This window comes from Pseudorasbora parva, chromosome 6 (genome assembly GCF_024679245.1).
Source record: "Pseudorasbora parva isolate DD20220531a chromosome 6, ASM2467924v1, whole genome shotgun sequence".
In the NCBI taxonomy this organism is placed as follows: domain Eukaryota; kingdom Metazoa; phylum Chordata; class Actinopteri; order Cypriniformes; family Gobionidae; genus Pseudorasbora; species Pseudorasbora parva.
In genome coordinates this window covers 5,219,207-5,234,348 of record NC_090177.1, presented here as the reverse complement: position 1 = coordinate 5,234,348, position 15,142 = coordinate 5,219,207, and the positions used below count along the sequence as shown (strand labels likewise).

The following is a 15,142-nucleotide window of genomic DNA, read 5'->3' as shown; positions in this document are numbered from 1 at the left end:
TGTGACAAAGATTATACTTTTGAAGGATGAGGCTAATTTGATGGATTTTTTTAATTACATAAATATATAAATTATTTGTTTTTGGGATTATACATAAGCACAGACTTTTTAAAATTATTTATTTTAAATTGAGATTTATACATCACCTGAAATCTGAAGAAAAAGTATTTTCCATATATGTATGGTTTATTATAGGACAATATTTGACCGAGATACAACTATTTGAAAATCCAGAATGGTAAATGGACTGCATTTATATAGCGCTTTTAACAGACCCTATGGCAATCCAAAAGGCTTTATATTTTGCCTCACATTCACCCATTCATACATATATATATATGGCCTACTGTACATATAAGGGAAAATAAGTTTGCCTTTTTAAGCACTGTTTTAAACTTTTCTTGGGTTAAATTATATTTGCTTGCATTCATTAATATTCACTTGTATGCGCTTATATAAGTATAATAAAAAAAAAATATTAGGATGCAAGGTATAAATATTTTAAAATCTAGAGAGCCATACAGACACCAAGTAGGTAAATAATGGGATTACAAATGAAAATTATTTTCCAGCCACAAAATGACTCTAAATTTTCCTCTTTGCATTGGAATTCTCTATTTTAACCATAATCAGTACACTAATAGTAATATAAATAATACATATATTACAGAATATAAATATTAATATATTAATACAATATTTTAAGTGCTCATTAATGGACCATAAAGATTACAGATAGTTTTTACCAAAATATCGCCTCAAAATGTTCATTACTGTACTGTTTACCTGTGTAGTGAAGCTGTTGTCTATTCAAATTTGAAACTATTGAGAGCGCCATGATCATGTGACCGCGCGCCCGGGAGATGAACACGTCGCAACTCTGTTATTGTACGGGCACGGGCTTGATCTTTGAAACATGGAAGGCGGAATGAATTCTCCTGTACGCAGGAGGAAGGTTAAGGCGGACTGTCACCGGACCAATGATCTTGGTGACAGTGAATGGGCCAATAAATTTAGGAGCAAGCTTATTAGAAATGGAGAGAAGAGGAACTTTCTTAGTAAAAGCCACACTTTTTGACCAACGTATATGGGTTGCTTAGACCGGTGGCAAACGGCTTTAGTCTTGGTGCCCGCCCCCACCTGGAGTAGTCTCGCGGGCTCTAGTCCATGTGTGGTGACACCTCTGGATGAAGGCGTGAGCGGAGGAGACCGCGACCTCTCATTCCAGGCTTGGAAAAATTAGTGGTTTGTACCCTAAACTACACTTAAACTGAGAAAGGCCCGTAGGTGACACTGGTAACGAGTTATGAGCGTACTCAACTATAGAAAGTTGTACAAGACGAGATTTGTGGCAGGACTCGCTCCACATGGAAACCGAGTTGGAGCACCAGTCCACACGGGGATTGTGTTTGACCAACAGGGGCGACGGCTAGTGCATGAGGAGGACGGAGATGGTCTCAGTATGATTTCCAGAGGTGATGAGGGTTATGGTGCCAGTGGACAGGGAGATGTTGGGAAGTGGTTGTCTGTGGAGGGCACTGACCTGAGATCTGGTGCGAAAGAGATGAGATGGGAAGGTGTAACTTGTGTGCCAGGTGAATGTCCATAAAGTTCCCCTCGGCCCCGGAGTCCACAAGTGCTTGTGCCGTGTGTGTCGTGTTGTTGTCCCATCTCAGTCTTACCGGAAGGAGAGTGGATGGTGAGGGCTTCCCGGCAGAGATCCCACTCGATAGTAGCCTCAACTTTACTATCGGGTTAGATCCTTTTATCGGGCATGAGTGTAGAAAATGCCCCCGGCCAGCACAGTAGAGACAAAGTGCCTGGAACCTCCGCCTCTCTCTCTCCTCCCGGTAAAGCCGGGCTCTCCCCACCTGCATGGGCTCATGATCGATGGGACCAACCGTGCTCTCCTCCACACTGCTTCGACATCTGGCGCCTTTGTGGTTGTGGACAGCCTGAACTTGTTGGCCCATCTGGTTAAGGCTGGTGTCCACCCGCAGCGCCAGATCAATAAGCCCGTTCAGTTGAGGAGGCAAATCCGACATGTAGATCTCTCTTTGAACACGGTCGGCCAGCCCATGCAGGAACATGTCCCACTGTGCCTCCTCGTTCCATTTCCAACAGAGTGTGAAATTCGATCGAGTAGTTGGCCACCGAGGAATTTCCCTGTTTCAGGTCGGCGAGTATTCTGGCCGCTTCCTTGCCTGCTACCTTCCGGTCAAACACTTTTCATCTCGCCGGCTAGTGCGTGGAACGAGGTACAGCATGGTTCTTGGTTCTCCCACACCGCCGTTCCCCACAAAGCCGCTTTACCCTTCAGCAAAGTCAGAACGAATGCCACCTTAGACTCCTCAGTCTTGAACGTCATAGGCTGTAGTGAAAAATTCATAGAACATTTAGTGAAAAATGCTCTACAAAAATCTAGCTCACCAGCATAGCTCTCAGGAACAGGTAGGCGTGGTTCAGGAAGCTTACTCCTCTCGGGTGCGAAGGGGGAAACGGCCGGTGCGCGCGGCACTGTGGGAGCACTCAGGAGTTGAATCTGCTGGTTGAGCCCGGACTACATTTCCCATCACCCATTACCCGAGCTAATCACACCTGTTTCCCATTACCCAGACTATTTATGCCTCTGCACTCAAACACTCATTGCGAAGTCTTGTTTTGCCCCGGCTAACACTACTCAGCGTTTACCTTGTTTTTTTGTTATTCCTTTTTGACCTTGGACTGTTTTGCTACCTCAAGAGTGTTTTCTGCCTGCCCTGAACTCTTCTGCCTGTCTCTGGATACTCTGCATTGTCTGCCGCCTGCCCCGACCCATTTTGCTGTCCCTGTTGATGATCTGCCTTTGCCATGGAATCTGTCATTGCTGGTATCTTCACTTGTATTGCAACGACTGTTTCTTTAATAAAGCTGCGTATGGATCCCACTGAGACTCCCGCCTCGTCACAGAAGACTTCGCCACACCAAGATCCAGCGGCTTTCTATCAGCTGTCCATGGAGATTTCTACCCAGGCCAGCGTGTTAGCAGTTCACCAACAACAACTTACCCGTCTCACTGCCGTGACCGAGGAGTTGGTGAAAACCCTACAAAGCATGAGACTCTCCAATGCTGATGTAAGTCCGTCATTACCCATGCCACCCCCAGCCACAGCTTCACCATTGCCCACCACAACAAACCCACGTCTAGCTTTCCCGGAGAAATATGATGGCTCACCGGCAAGATGCAAGGGGTTTTTACTGCAATGCTCCCTGTTTATATCTCAGCAACCTGCTCAATACACCAATGATGAGTCGCATTGCTTTTGTATGCTCTCTGCTAATTGGTAAGGCACTAGAATGGGCAACAACAGTGTGAAATAACGGCCAGACAACCTTTTCTACACTAAATGAGTTCCTGCAGCGTTTCCGAACGATCTTCGAACACACTGAGGGCGGTAAAGAGGATGGTGAATTGCTGTTGGTGCTTCGCCAAGGTAGATAAACGGGGGTGGAATATGTGCACGCATTTCGCACTCGGTCACAACCCGGCCATCTGAGAGCTTCATTCCCAACACGACCAACAAGCAGAAATAGCACTGTGGTGAGTTCCCCATCCACCTCTCTCAATATTGAAATTCCAGCCAGTCTCAAGGCCGTGTTCTCTACCAGCAGGGCACTATGAACACCGGGTCATGCCATTCGGGCTGGTCAATAGTCCTTCCATCTTCCAGGCCTTCGTCAAGGACGTCTTCCGGGATATGCTCAACAAGTGGGGACTGGTGGAGTAAAGATCTGAGGACTGGTGTGATATGGTCATATTTTCTGGTTCTGCTCAGAATCCTGGCAGCAGCGTTCTGTATGAGCTGCAGCTGTCTAATGGTCTTTTTGGGAAGGCCGGTGAGAAGGCCATTACAATAGTCCACCCTACTGGTGATGAAAGCATGAACGAGTTTCTCTAAGTCTTGCCTGGAGACAAAACATCTAATCCTTGCAATATTTTTCAGATGATAGTATACATTTGCACAGGGAGTCAATGGGTCTGTAGTCATTAGGTGATAGGGCTAAGTATATCTGGGTGTTGACAGCATAGTTTTTTTTTATTGTTCATTATTTGGCTCAGTGGCAGCATATACAGGTTAAACAGGAGTGACGCAAGAATTGACCCTTGTGGGACTCCGCATGTCATGGATGTCCACTCAGACTTATGGTCATCTATACTCACATAATAACCTCTCCCTTCTAAGTATGACCTGAACCATTTGAGGACCTTCCCAGAGAGCCCAACCCAGTTTTCCAGCCTGTCAAGAAGTATGTTGTGGTCAACAGTATCGAATGCAGCACTAAGGTTGAGTAGAACCAGAATTGATGTTTTGCCTGTATCAGTACTGAGGCGAATATCATTTATAATCTTTATGAGCGCTTTCTTTGTACTGTGATGTGGTCGGAAATCAGATTGAAAATCGTCAAAGTATCCGTTTGAGTTTAAGAATTTGTTCAGCTGATTGAAAACAACTTTTTCAATGATTTTGCCTATGAAGGGGAGATTTGAGATTGGTCTGTTGTTGCTCAATATGAAGTTATCCAGATTTCTCTTTTTCAGAAGAGGCTTAACTATTGCAGTTTAAAAGTGTTTGGAAAAGTCCCCTAGAGCATGCTTTTGAAACTTTTACTACTACTACCACCACCACCACTACTACTACTATTACTATTACTCATATTATTACTATTACTAGTATTACTACTACTACCATCTCTACTACTACTATTACTACTACTCCTACTACTATTACTACTACTCCTACTACTATTACAATTACTACTAATACTACTACTACTATTACTGCTACTATTACTTCTCCTCCTACTCCTACTACTATTATTACTACTACTACTACTACTAATACTCCTCCTACTCCTCCTACTCCTCCTATTACTACTCATACTCCTACTACTATTACTACTACTACTACTACTACTATTACTCCTCCTCCTCCTACTACTACTACTACTCCTACTACTACTATTACTACTACTACTATTACTACTACTCCTCCTCCTCCTCCTCCTCCTCCTCCTCCTCCTACTACTACTACTACTACTCCTCCTCCTACTACTCCTACTACTACTATTACTCCTCCTCCTCCTCCTCCTCCTCCTCCTCCTCCTCCTCCTCCTCCTACTACTACCCCTCCTACTACTACTATTACTACTACTATTACTACTACTACTACTACTACTGCTACTACTACTACTGCTACTCCTCTTACTACTACTATTACTCCTACTACTATTACTCCTCCTCCTCCTCCTCCTCCTCCTACTACTACTCCTCCTACTACTATTACTCCTACTACTATTACTCCTCCTCCTCCTCCTCCTCCTCCTCCTCCTACTACTACTACTACCCCTCCTACTACGACTATTACTACTACTCCTCTTACTACTACTATTACTCCTACTACTATTACTACTACTACTATTACTACTACTACTACTCTCTCCTCCTCCTCCTACTACTACTACTCCTACTACTACTATTACTCCTACTACTATTACTCCTACTACTCCTCCTCCTCCTCCTCCTCCTCCTCCTCCTCCTACTACTACTACTACCCCTCCTACTACTACTATTAATACTACTACTGCTACTCCTCTTACTACTACTATTACTCCTACTACTATTACTACTACTACTATTACTACTACTACTCCTCCTCCTCCTCCTCCTCCTCCTCCTCCTCCTACTACTACTCCTACTACCCCTCCTACTACTACTATTACTACTACTACTCCTCTTACTACTACTATTACTCCTACTACTATTACTACTACTACTATTACTACTACTACTACTCCTCCTCCTCCTACTACTACTACTATTACTCCTACTACTACTATTACTCCTACTACTATTACTCCTACTCCTCCTCCTCCTCCTCCTCCTACTACTACTACTACTCATACTACTACTATTACTCCTACTACTATTACTCCTACTCCTCCTCCTCCTCCTCCTCCTCCTCCTACTACTACCCCTCCTACTACTACTATTACTACTACTGCTACTTCTCTTACTACTACTATTACTCCTACTACTATTACTATTACTACTCCTCCTCCTCCTCCCCCTCCTCCTCCTCCTCCTACTACTACTCCTACTACTACTATTACTCCTACTACTATTACTCCTACTACTATTACTCCTCCTCCTCCTCCTACTACTATTACTCCTCCTCCTCCTCCTCCTCCTGCTACTACTACTACTACTCCTACTCCTCCTCCTCCCCCTCCTCCTCCTCCTCCTCCTCCTCCTCCTCCTCCTCCTCCTCCTCCTACTACTACTACTCCTCCTCCTCCTCCTCCTCCTCCTCCTACTACTACTACTACTACTACTACTACTACTACTACTACTCCTCCTCCTACTACTACTCCTCCTCCTACTACTACTATTACTCTGACTACTATTACTCCTACTACTATTACTACTACTACTATTACTCCTCCTCCTCCTCCTCCTCCTCCTACTACTACTATTACCACTCCTCCTCCTCCTCCTCCTCCTCCTCCTACTACTACCCCTCCTACTACCCCTCCTACTACTACTACTCCTACTACTATTACTCCTACTACTATTACTACTACTACTATTCCTCCTCCTCCTCCTCCTCCTCCTCCTCCTCCTCCTACTACTACTACTCCTACTACTACTACTATTACCACTCCTCCTCCTCCTCCTCCTCCTACTACTACTACTACTACTACTCTTACTACTACTATTACTCCTACTACTATTACTCCTCCTCCTCCTCCTCCTCCTCCTCCCCCTACTACTACTACTACTACTACTACTACTACTACTACTCCTACTACTACTATTACTCCTACTACTATTACTACTATTACTACTACTACTGCTCCTCCTCCTCCTCCTCCTCCTCCTACTACTACTACTATTACTACTACTACTATTACTCCTCCTCCTCCTTTTCCTCCTCCTTCTCCTCCTCCTCCTCCTCCTACTACTACTACTCCTACTACTCTTACTCCTACTACTATTACTACTACTACTATTACTCCTCCTCCTCCTCCTCCTCCTCCTACTACTACTACTACTCCTACTACTACTACTACTACTCCTACTACTACTACTACTACTACCACTATTCCTCCTCCTCCTCCTCCTCCTCCTCCTACTACTACTGCTACTACTACTACTACCACTACCACTACTACCATCACTACTACTACTCATTTCACTCTTTAATCTTATTTTGCATGTAATATTTCTGGAAAAACCAATCCCTGGCACTGAGAAGGTAGTGTTGTCTGAATAAACAGATGTGTTGTTCCAGCTCTTGGGCTGTTGAGTGTGTTGATAAACTTCATTATAACCCAGAGCGTCCCACCCTTTACCCTCTTATCATTCCAGAGCGATGACAATGACACACTTCAGAACATAAGAGTACACACACCTCATTACTCTTTCTTCATCTAATCTCATTCCTCTCTCCCTCCCTTACCAAGTCTTACCGTCAAACCAGTTCCTCCTCTTCTGTGTCACCATATGGAAACATTAGAGGGCTTTATGGAAACATGTATAATAAATATTAATATGTCCATATGTGTGCGTACATGCGTGTCAGAGTGTGAAGGTTCAAGTGGTCAAATATGCACAATATAGATCTATAACTAATGTGAACAAGCACAATGTCTGCACACTTGTAGTTGAATCTGTCATGTGGTTTCCAGTGTGTGTTAATGCTGAAGAATGCTGAAGTATGGGAAATGGGACACACCTCGTGTTTGTCGCCTCATGTGTTGACTTTTCATTAAAAATGTAATTTATGCAGATTATGTTATATTGTTTTTAGACTTCATGAAACATTTCAAAACAAATGTGAATCAAGTACATCCAAAGTTTTCCCTGTAGTGCATCTGAAGTGTCAAAATCTAACCATGCAAATAAACGATTCAGTATATATAAGTATTACGTTTATTTATTTAAATTCTATTTAGTATTTATTATTTATTTAAAGTTTATCTCTATTTTATTTAATTTTATTTTATTAAGAAATTATTTAGTATTTGTTTGTTTTATGTATTTATATTTGTATTTATTTAATACTTATTATTTTGTTTGTTTTAAGGTTATTAGAATAATGCATTTATATATTAATTTGATTTAATCCTTATTCATATTTTATTTATATGAATTGTATTTATTAAAAATATGTAGTATTTCTATTTTATTTATTTCAATTATTTATTGAATACTTATTTAAATGTTGAATAATGTTTATTTATATTAAGTGTTTATGTATTTGAATTGTACTTAGATTTAATATTGTATACTTATTTATATTTTATATATTTATAGTAATATTGTTTATATTTTATTATATAATATTAATTTAATTTATTAAAATCTTTATTAATTTGATTTAATATTATTTAAATTTTATTGATTTTAATTATTGATCTTAATACAGTTATTTTATTTTGATTTATATATATATATATATATATATATATATATATATATATATATATATATATATATATATATATATATATATATATATATATATATATATATATATATATATATATATATATGCTTTCTGAAATGTCAATAATACCATTATAGATATTATTATTATTATTATTATTATTATTATTATTATTATTATTATTATTGTTAATATAATAGTAAACATAATTAAACTGTTTAGCAGACACTTATAAAATGTATTTTACTTTATAAGGCTTAACAGCTTTTTAATTGCTGTTGGGATGCAGGAATGTGTTCATTTTCACGTCTTTTGTATGAATTAATTGCCTTTGATGATTCAAAGATTTTAATCTGCTGATCTGTGATTCAGGATGATTTTCCCTGAATATTTCTGTTGAATGAGAGGAGGAAGAAGTGCCCTTTATTTCCATCCGTCTCTGACTGTAAGTGTTGCCGCCTCTGGACTGAAGGAGTGGCACCGCGCTTAAATAAGAGCCAAACGTTCCCAGTGTTGATCAACAGACTGAACACACTCCGTCAGAGACTCTGAGACACAGGTAACACTGCACTACACAACACTTCATGACAACATTGCTCTTCATTGAACTGTAAATATATATGCAGCATTATTGCATTAATTTTGTCAATTGTTCATGTTACAAATGAAAGTGGCTTGGCCCTTTTATAACATGCTTAGTTCAATAGTTGGGTTAAATAAAACTGTCCAGCACGTTGGGCAAACATTTAACCCAACCGCTAGGTTTGTCCATTTTTAACCAAACTTGGGTTGTTTTAGCCCAGCGTTGGGTTATATGTTTGTGTGCTGGGCAATTAAGCTGTTTTAACCCAGCAGTAGTGTTGTTTTAACCCAGCGATTAGGATCTTTTAACCCTACATTTAAACTGTTTTAACCCAGCGGTTAGGCTCTTTTAACCCAACATTTAAACTGTTTTAAACAAGCGATTAGGCTCTTTTAATCCAGAGGTTGAGCTGTTTTAACCCAGCAGTAGTGTTGTTTTAACCCAGCGATTAGGCTCTTTTTACCCAGCAGTTGGGCTGTTTTAACCCAGCAGTAGTGTTGTTTTAACCCAGCGATTAGGCTCTTTTTACCCAGCAGTTGGGCTGTTTTAACCCAGAGGTTGGGCTGTTTTAACCCAGCAGTAGTGTTGTTTTAACCCAGCGATTAGGCTCTTTTTACCCAGAGGTTGGGCTGTTTTAACCCAGCAGTAGTGTTGTTTTAACCCAGCGATTAGGCTCTTTTTACCCAGCAGTTGGGCTCTTTTAACCCAGAGGTTGGGCTGTTTTAATCTTAGCCCAACATTTGGGTTGTTTTATGTTTTCCCAACCTATTAATTTATTCAACATATTAATAAATGTTAATTTCCAACATAACTTGGGTTTGTTTTAAGCAAGCAATACAGTGAAATTTAAACAATAGTTGAGTTAAATAAAACATTTAAAACATTTAACTGGATTTGTCCAAGTTTACAACTTAGTTAAAACAGAATCATTTGAAATATCATAAACTATAAATCATATGTTTTCATATATGCTTAATATTTAAATATGCATGTATTTGAGACCTAATGAAAGTGACTGTAAAACACGTTTGTGCACAAGATCAGCTGTGTCTTTGGTTTAGATGTGTCAGTGAGAACGTGCAGCTGTGATGGTGATCATGTCATCACGAGGTTTAATGGGTTACTCAGGTGTGTGTGTGTGTGTGTGAGAGAAAGTGTAAGTGGCGTCTTTTGTGAATAAGTATGATAATGACTGCATTCAGCGTGGGAGGTGATGGGTGTCAGCCGAGCACGAAACTAATGATTTTATAATTACAAAATTAAAATAGTCACTGAGGACGCAGAACTCGTCATTAATCCCACTTTGAGTTTAAAGATGACGACTCTGAGGATATTGGTCAGTAGGCCGTGCCATTGTGACCTCTCAAAGAGGAAAACTAACAGGAGAAGAAATATTAATATGTTTTAGTAATTGAACTAAAACTAAAGTGTGTGTGTGTGTGTGTGTGTGTGTGTGTGTGTGTGTGTTTGTGTAGACCACTTAACATTGAGAAATACATGTTAAGTGGTCTCTTAATTTTTTTCAGAGCTGTGTGTGTGTATATATATATATATATATATATATATATATATATATATATATATATATATATATATATATATATATATAAATTTCATTTATTTGAATTATTTATTTATTAACATGTTATTTAATATTTATTTAATTTATGTGGATTTTTATTAATGTGTTATTTATTAGAATTGTAACTTATTTAAATTGTATTTATTAAAATATTTTTGAACATTTATTTATTGTATTTATTTGTTTTTTTATTAAATATATTTTGTCTATTTTATTTTTTTCCCCCATTAATTTATTTATTCGTTTATGTATTTATTAGAATTGTATTTATTGATTGATTTGTTTAAAGTTTTATTCATGTATTTGTTTTTGATAAAGCATTTAACATATTTAGGTGTTTTTCACTTGATTTTCAGCCTACTTGTAGAAATGTCGAGCTCAATCCCAAACACTACTAGAGGTCCCAGCACACCTGCGGCTGTGCCTACGACCACATCTGCATCTGCCACCCCATCTGCCACCCCATCCGTAACCCCATCTGCCACCCGACCTGCCACTCCATCCGCCACTTCATCTGCCACTCCATCCGCCACCCGACCTGCCACTCCATCCGCCACTCCATCCGCCACTCCATCCGCCACTCCATCCGCCACTCCATCCGCCACCCCATCCGCCACCCGACCTGCCACCCCATCCGCCACCCCATCCGCCACTCCATCCGCCACCCCATCTGCGGCAGCTGTAACACCTGCTTTAGGTGAGGAGAAGAAAGATTTCAGACTTGAGTTCACTCCTTTGATTTCATTGTATCCGTAGGCCTTAAACCGTGCTCTCTCTTCCTCAGACACACTTCTGGTGGTGCGCTCCGTCGACCTCCTGAAATCCAAGAATGGGCCGAACCGACGTGAGCATCGCACAGACGCTTACTTCAGCGACAACCTGATCGTCCGCCGAGGACAGACCTTCCAGATTTGGATCGAACTCTCCAGACCTTTCAACCCCAAATCAGACAACCTACAGCTTCAGCTGAGTGAGTGTGCTCGAGTTAAAAACCACGTCACATGACTCGCTTCACCTTTAAAAAGATCTGTGTTTATCCTAATCTGACACTGACACATCTCTGTAGGCGACAGTCTCGAGTCTGGGCTTGCCTGGATTCCCTTTTACTGTTGTTTAGCTCATTTTGTTTAGATACCTCACTCTCAGTGGGCACACCTCTGACTTCTGCATAACTGGATGAAGAGGTGTTGAGTGACACTTCTCTCACACCTAAAACTGCATTCAAACCAGCAGCAGAACAACCTGAATCTGCATCATAACAATAATTAATGTCTGAATCTGATGGAGTGAAGTCAGATCACAGATCAAGCAGTAAATACATGTCAGAATCCGATAATGAGGTCCATTTAAAACTAATTTCCACTCCAGTTATGATGGATTTATTGTTGAAAGTCTTTGTGTACTCAACCGTCACTCATAAAACGTACACATGCAGCGGCTATGGAAATAAAAGCTTGTTTCGTCAGGCGTTATCATTGTTGGACTGATAGATTAGTGTGCTCAGACTTTCTGACGGTTAGTCAATATCCTTCTTTTTATTCATCTGATGAATCCATACACTCTGTCTCATTCCTGATGGATGTGAGTCATGAAGTGGTTGGATTTGGGCCAGGACCGGTTATTATGTGATCTAATCCGTCTAATCCTGCTGATTCTCTGAGTCAAATGCTTATATTAAATCTAAATCATTAAGTCACTTAAAGAGTTAGTTCACCCAAAAATGAAAATTGTCATTAATTACTTACCCTAATGTTGTTCGACACCCGTCAGACCGCCGTTCATCTTCACACACAGATGAAGATATTAGTGTTGAAATCCGATGGCTCAGAAAGGCCTTCATTGACACCAATGTCATTTCCTCTCTCAAGACCCATAAAGGCACTAAAGACGTCGTTACAAAGCCCATCTCACTACAGCGGCTCTACTATCATTTTATGAAGAGACGAGAAGAGTTTCTGTGTGCAAAAAAAACAAAATAACGACTTTGTTATGGGCCTTTTTCAAAAAAAAGTTTAGAATCATTATGAATCGACGTATTGATTCATGATTCGGATCGCCAAAGTCACGTGATTTCAGCAGTTTGATCCGAATCATGAATCGATTTACTGATTCATAACAGTTCATAGCAGTTCATATAAGTCGTTATTTCGCTTTTTTTGCGCACAAAAACTACTCCCGTGTCTTCATAAAATGATAGTAGAGCCGCTGTAGTGAGATGGGCTTTGTAACGACGTCTTTAGTGCCTTTATGGGTCTTGAGAGAGGAAATGACATTGGTGTCAATGAAGGCCTTTCTGAGCCATCGGATTTCAACACTAATATCTTCATCTGTGTGTGAAGATGAACGGAGGTCTGACGGGTGGCCAAACACGCGAGGAATTAATGACAGAATTAAATTTTTTGCTTGAACTAACCCTTTATTGTAACGGCTCCGTGTCTCTGTCCCGCAGGTTCAGTCGCCACCACTGGGATCCGCATCTCCGTTCCTTTAGTCGACGTGCTGGAGGACGGACGGTGGGAGATGAAGATCGTCGAGATGAAGGACATGCGGATCCGGCTGTCGGTCAACATCCTGCCGACCGCCTCCATCGGCCGCTACATGATCACCGTGGCATCTTTCTCACCGAAAGGCATGCTGTTGTTCCCCTGCGCCCCGAACGACCTGTGCGTGCTCTTCAACCCCTGGTGTGAAGGTACGGGCCGAGCACAAGACGGTTACACTCGCTCTGTCTTCCTTTACAGCAGTGAAGTGACACTATCTCTCTCTCCTCAGATGATCCTGTGTATCTGGATAATGAGGCGGAAAGGAAAGAGTATGTTCTCAACAGCATGGGCAGAATTTACTACGGAACCGAGCAGCAAATTGGAGCCAGAACATGGAATTATGCCCAGGTGCGAAAACACACAATTCCATTATAGAGAGTGACTATTATTATTATTATTATTATTATTATTATTATTAGTAGTAGTAGTAGTAGTATTTTTTTTAATTATTTTTAATGTTCCCTATTTATTATTATTATTATTTTTATTATTTACATTATTATTATTATTTTTTAATTATGTTGTTACTACCATTATTAATTACATTATTGTTATTATTATAATTAGTCGTAGTAGTTGTAATATTATATTTTAAGTGATTATTATTTTCCCATTGCTATTATTTGTATTGACATTTTTATTCATTAATTACTATTGTTGTTATATTATTGTTGAACAAAATTATTTACTATTATTGCTATTATTATATTATTTTCTAAATTATTTTATATTATAATTATTATTACAATTATTAGCATTATTTACATTATTGTTATTATTTTTATTTTTAGTAATAGTTGTAATATTGCTGTTATTAGTAAATTCATTTTTAAAGTGAATTTTATTATTTTTTAATAATAATAATTACATTATTATTATTATTAATATTATTATTATTTATATAATTTTATAATTTTATAAATATATAATTTTATCGCTGTTATTATTATTTTTTATTTTCCTATTTATATTGTTGTTCTAAATATTGCAATTTGTACTGCTATTATTGGTATTATTTACAATATTATAATTATTATTATTAATAATAATAATATTTATTGCTATTTGCATTATTTGCTATTATTATTATTATTATGTACATTATTATTTACATTATTATTTACATTATTATTATTGGTAATATTTACATTATTTCAATTTCTATTTTTGCTCTTGTTGGTGTTATTATTTTTATGATCATTATTATTATTAATAATAATCTTTTTCAATGGTTTGGTGTGTTTCATCAGTTTGAGCAGGATGTCCTGGAAGCGTGTCTGTTCCTGTTGGCGAGGAGTCAGGTCGCGATGACCGAATGGAGAGACCCGGTGATCGTGTCCAGGATGGTCTCTGCTCTGGTGAGTCTCATCCACAAGACATAGACGTGGATTTAACCCATCCTTGCTCAATAAATATATTTTTTATTTTTTATTTTTAGAAAAGCTATAAAATACTATTGATATTTGAAATCACTAAAACAAACACGGCCCTATCTCGTTAGCCCTGCCCCCAAATTCGCAAACACTCTATGCAGCATAGGCACCGCCCCTCATGAGTGGACACACCCCCTTACTGCTGATTGGCTACAAGTGTCTTGTGGTGTTCTGTCCAATCCACTTTCAACAGCGTTTCTCAGAAATCCCTTACTGTACAGATTTAAGAACTGAAAAGCACTTGTTCTCCTCTTCTCTGCAACAGGTGAACTCTAATGACGACCGAGGTGTGCTGATGGGTAATTGGTCAGACAGCTATGAAGGCGGGACGATGCCCACCGCCTGGAGCGGCAGCGGAGACATTCTCAAACAGTTTTATAAGAATGGAGGAAAGCCGGTCAAATTCGCCCAATGCTGGGTCTACGCTGGAGTCACGGCATCCGGTACGCGTCATTACAGCGTTCTGTGTTTTTGTGTCATAAGTCGATTGCATTTGATTCAAATCGTCTGAT

The 15,142-nt window shown here is 39.4% G+C and overlaps 1 protein-coding gene across 2 annotated transcripts in view; it reads left to right on the top strand.

Annotated features, from left to right (window-relative positions):
- Positions 1-15,142, top strand: part of LOC137078297 (AP-1 complex subunit sigma-2) — a 101,174-nt gene that overhangs the window by 79,246 nt on the left and 6,786 nt on the right. The window contains exons 2-8 of one of the 2 annotated variants that reach the window (XM_067445469.1): positions 8,862-9,048; positions 11,011-11,351; positions 11,439-11,624; positions 13,104-13,346; positions 13,427-13,545; positions 14,448-14,555; positions 14,896-15,073. In XM_067445469.1, coding sequence (XP_067301570.1) covers positions 11,024-11,351; positions 11,439-11,624; positions 13,104-13,346; positions 13,427-13,545; positions 14,448-14,555; positions 14,896-15,073 — 1,162 coding nt within the window. In that variant the 5' untranslated portion in view covers positions 8,862-9,048; positions 11,011-11,023. Of the gene's footprint in view, positions 1-8,861; positions 9,049-11,010; positions 11,352-11,438; positions 11,625-13,103; positions 13,347-13,426; positions 13,546-14,447; positions 14,556-14,895; positions 15,074-15,142 lie in introns of those variants that run through there. The other variant, XM_067445472.1, reaches the window with a different exon arrangement.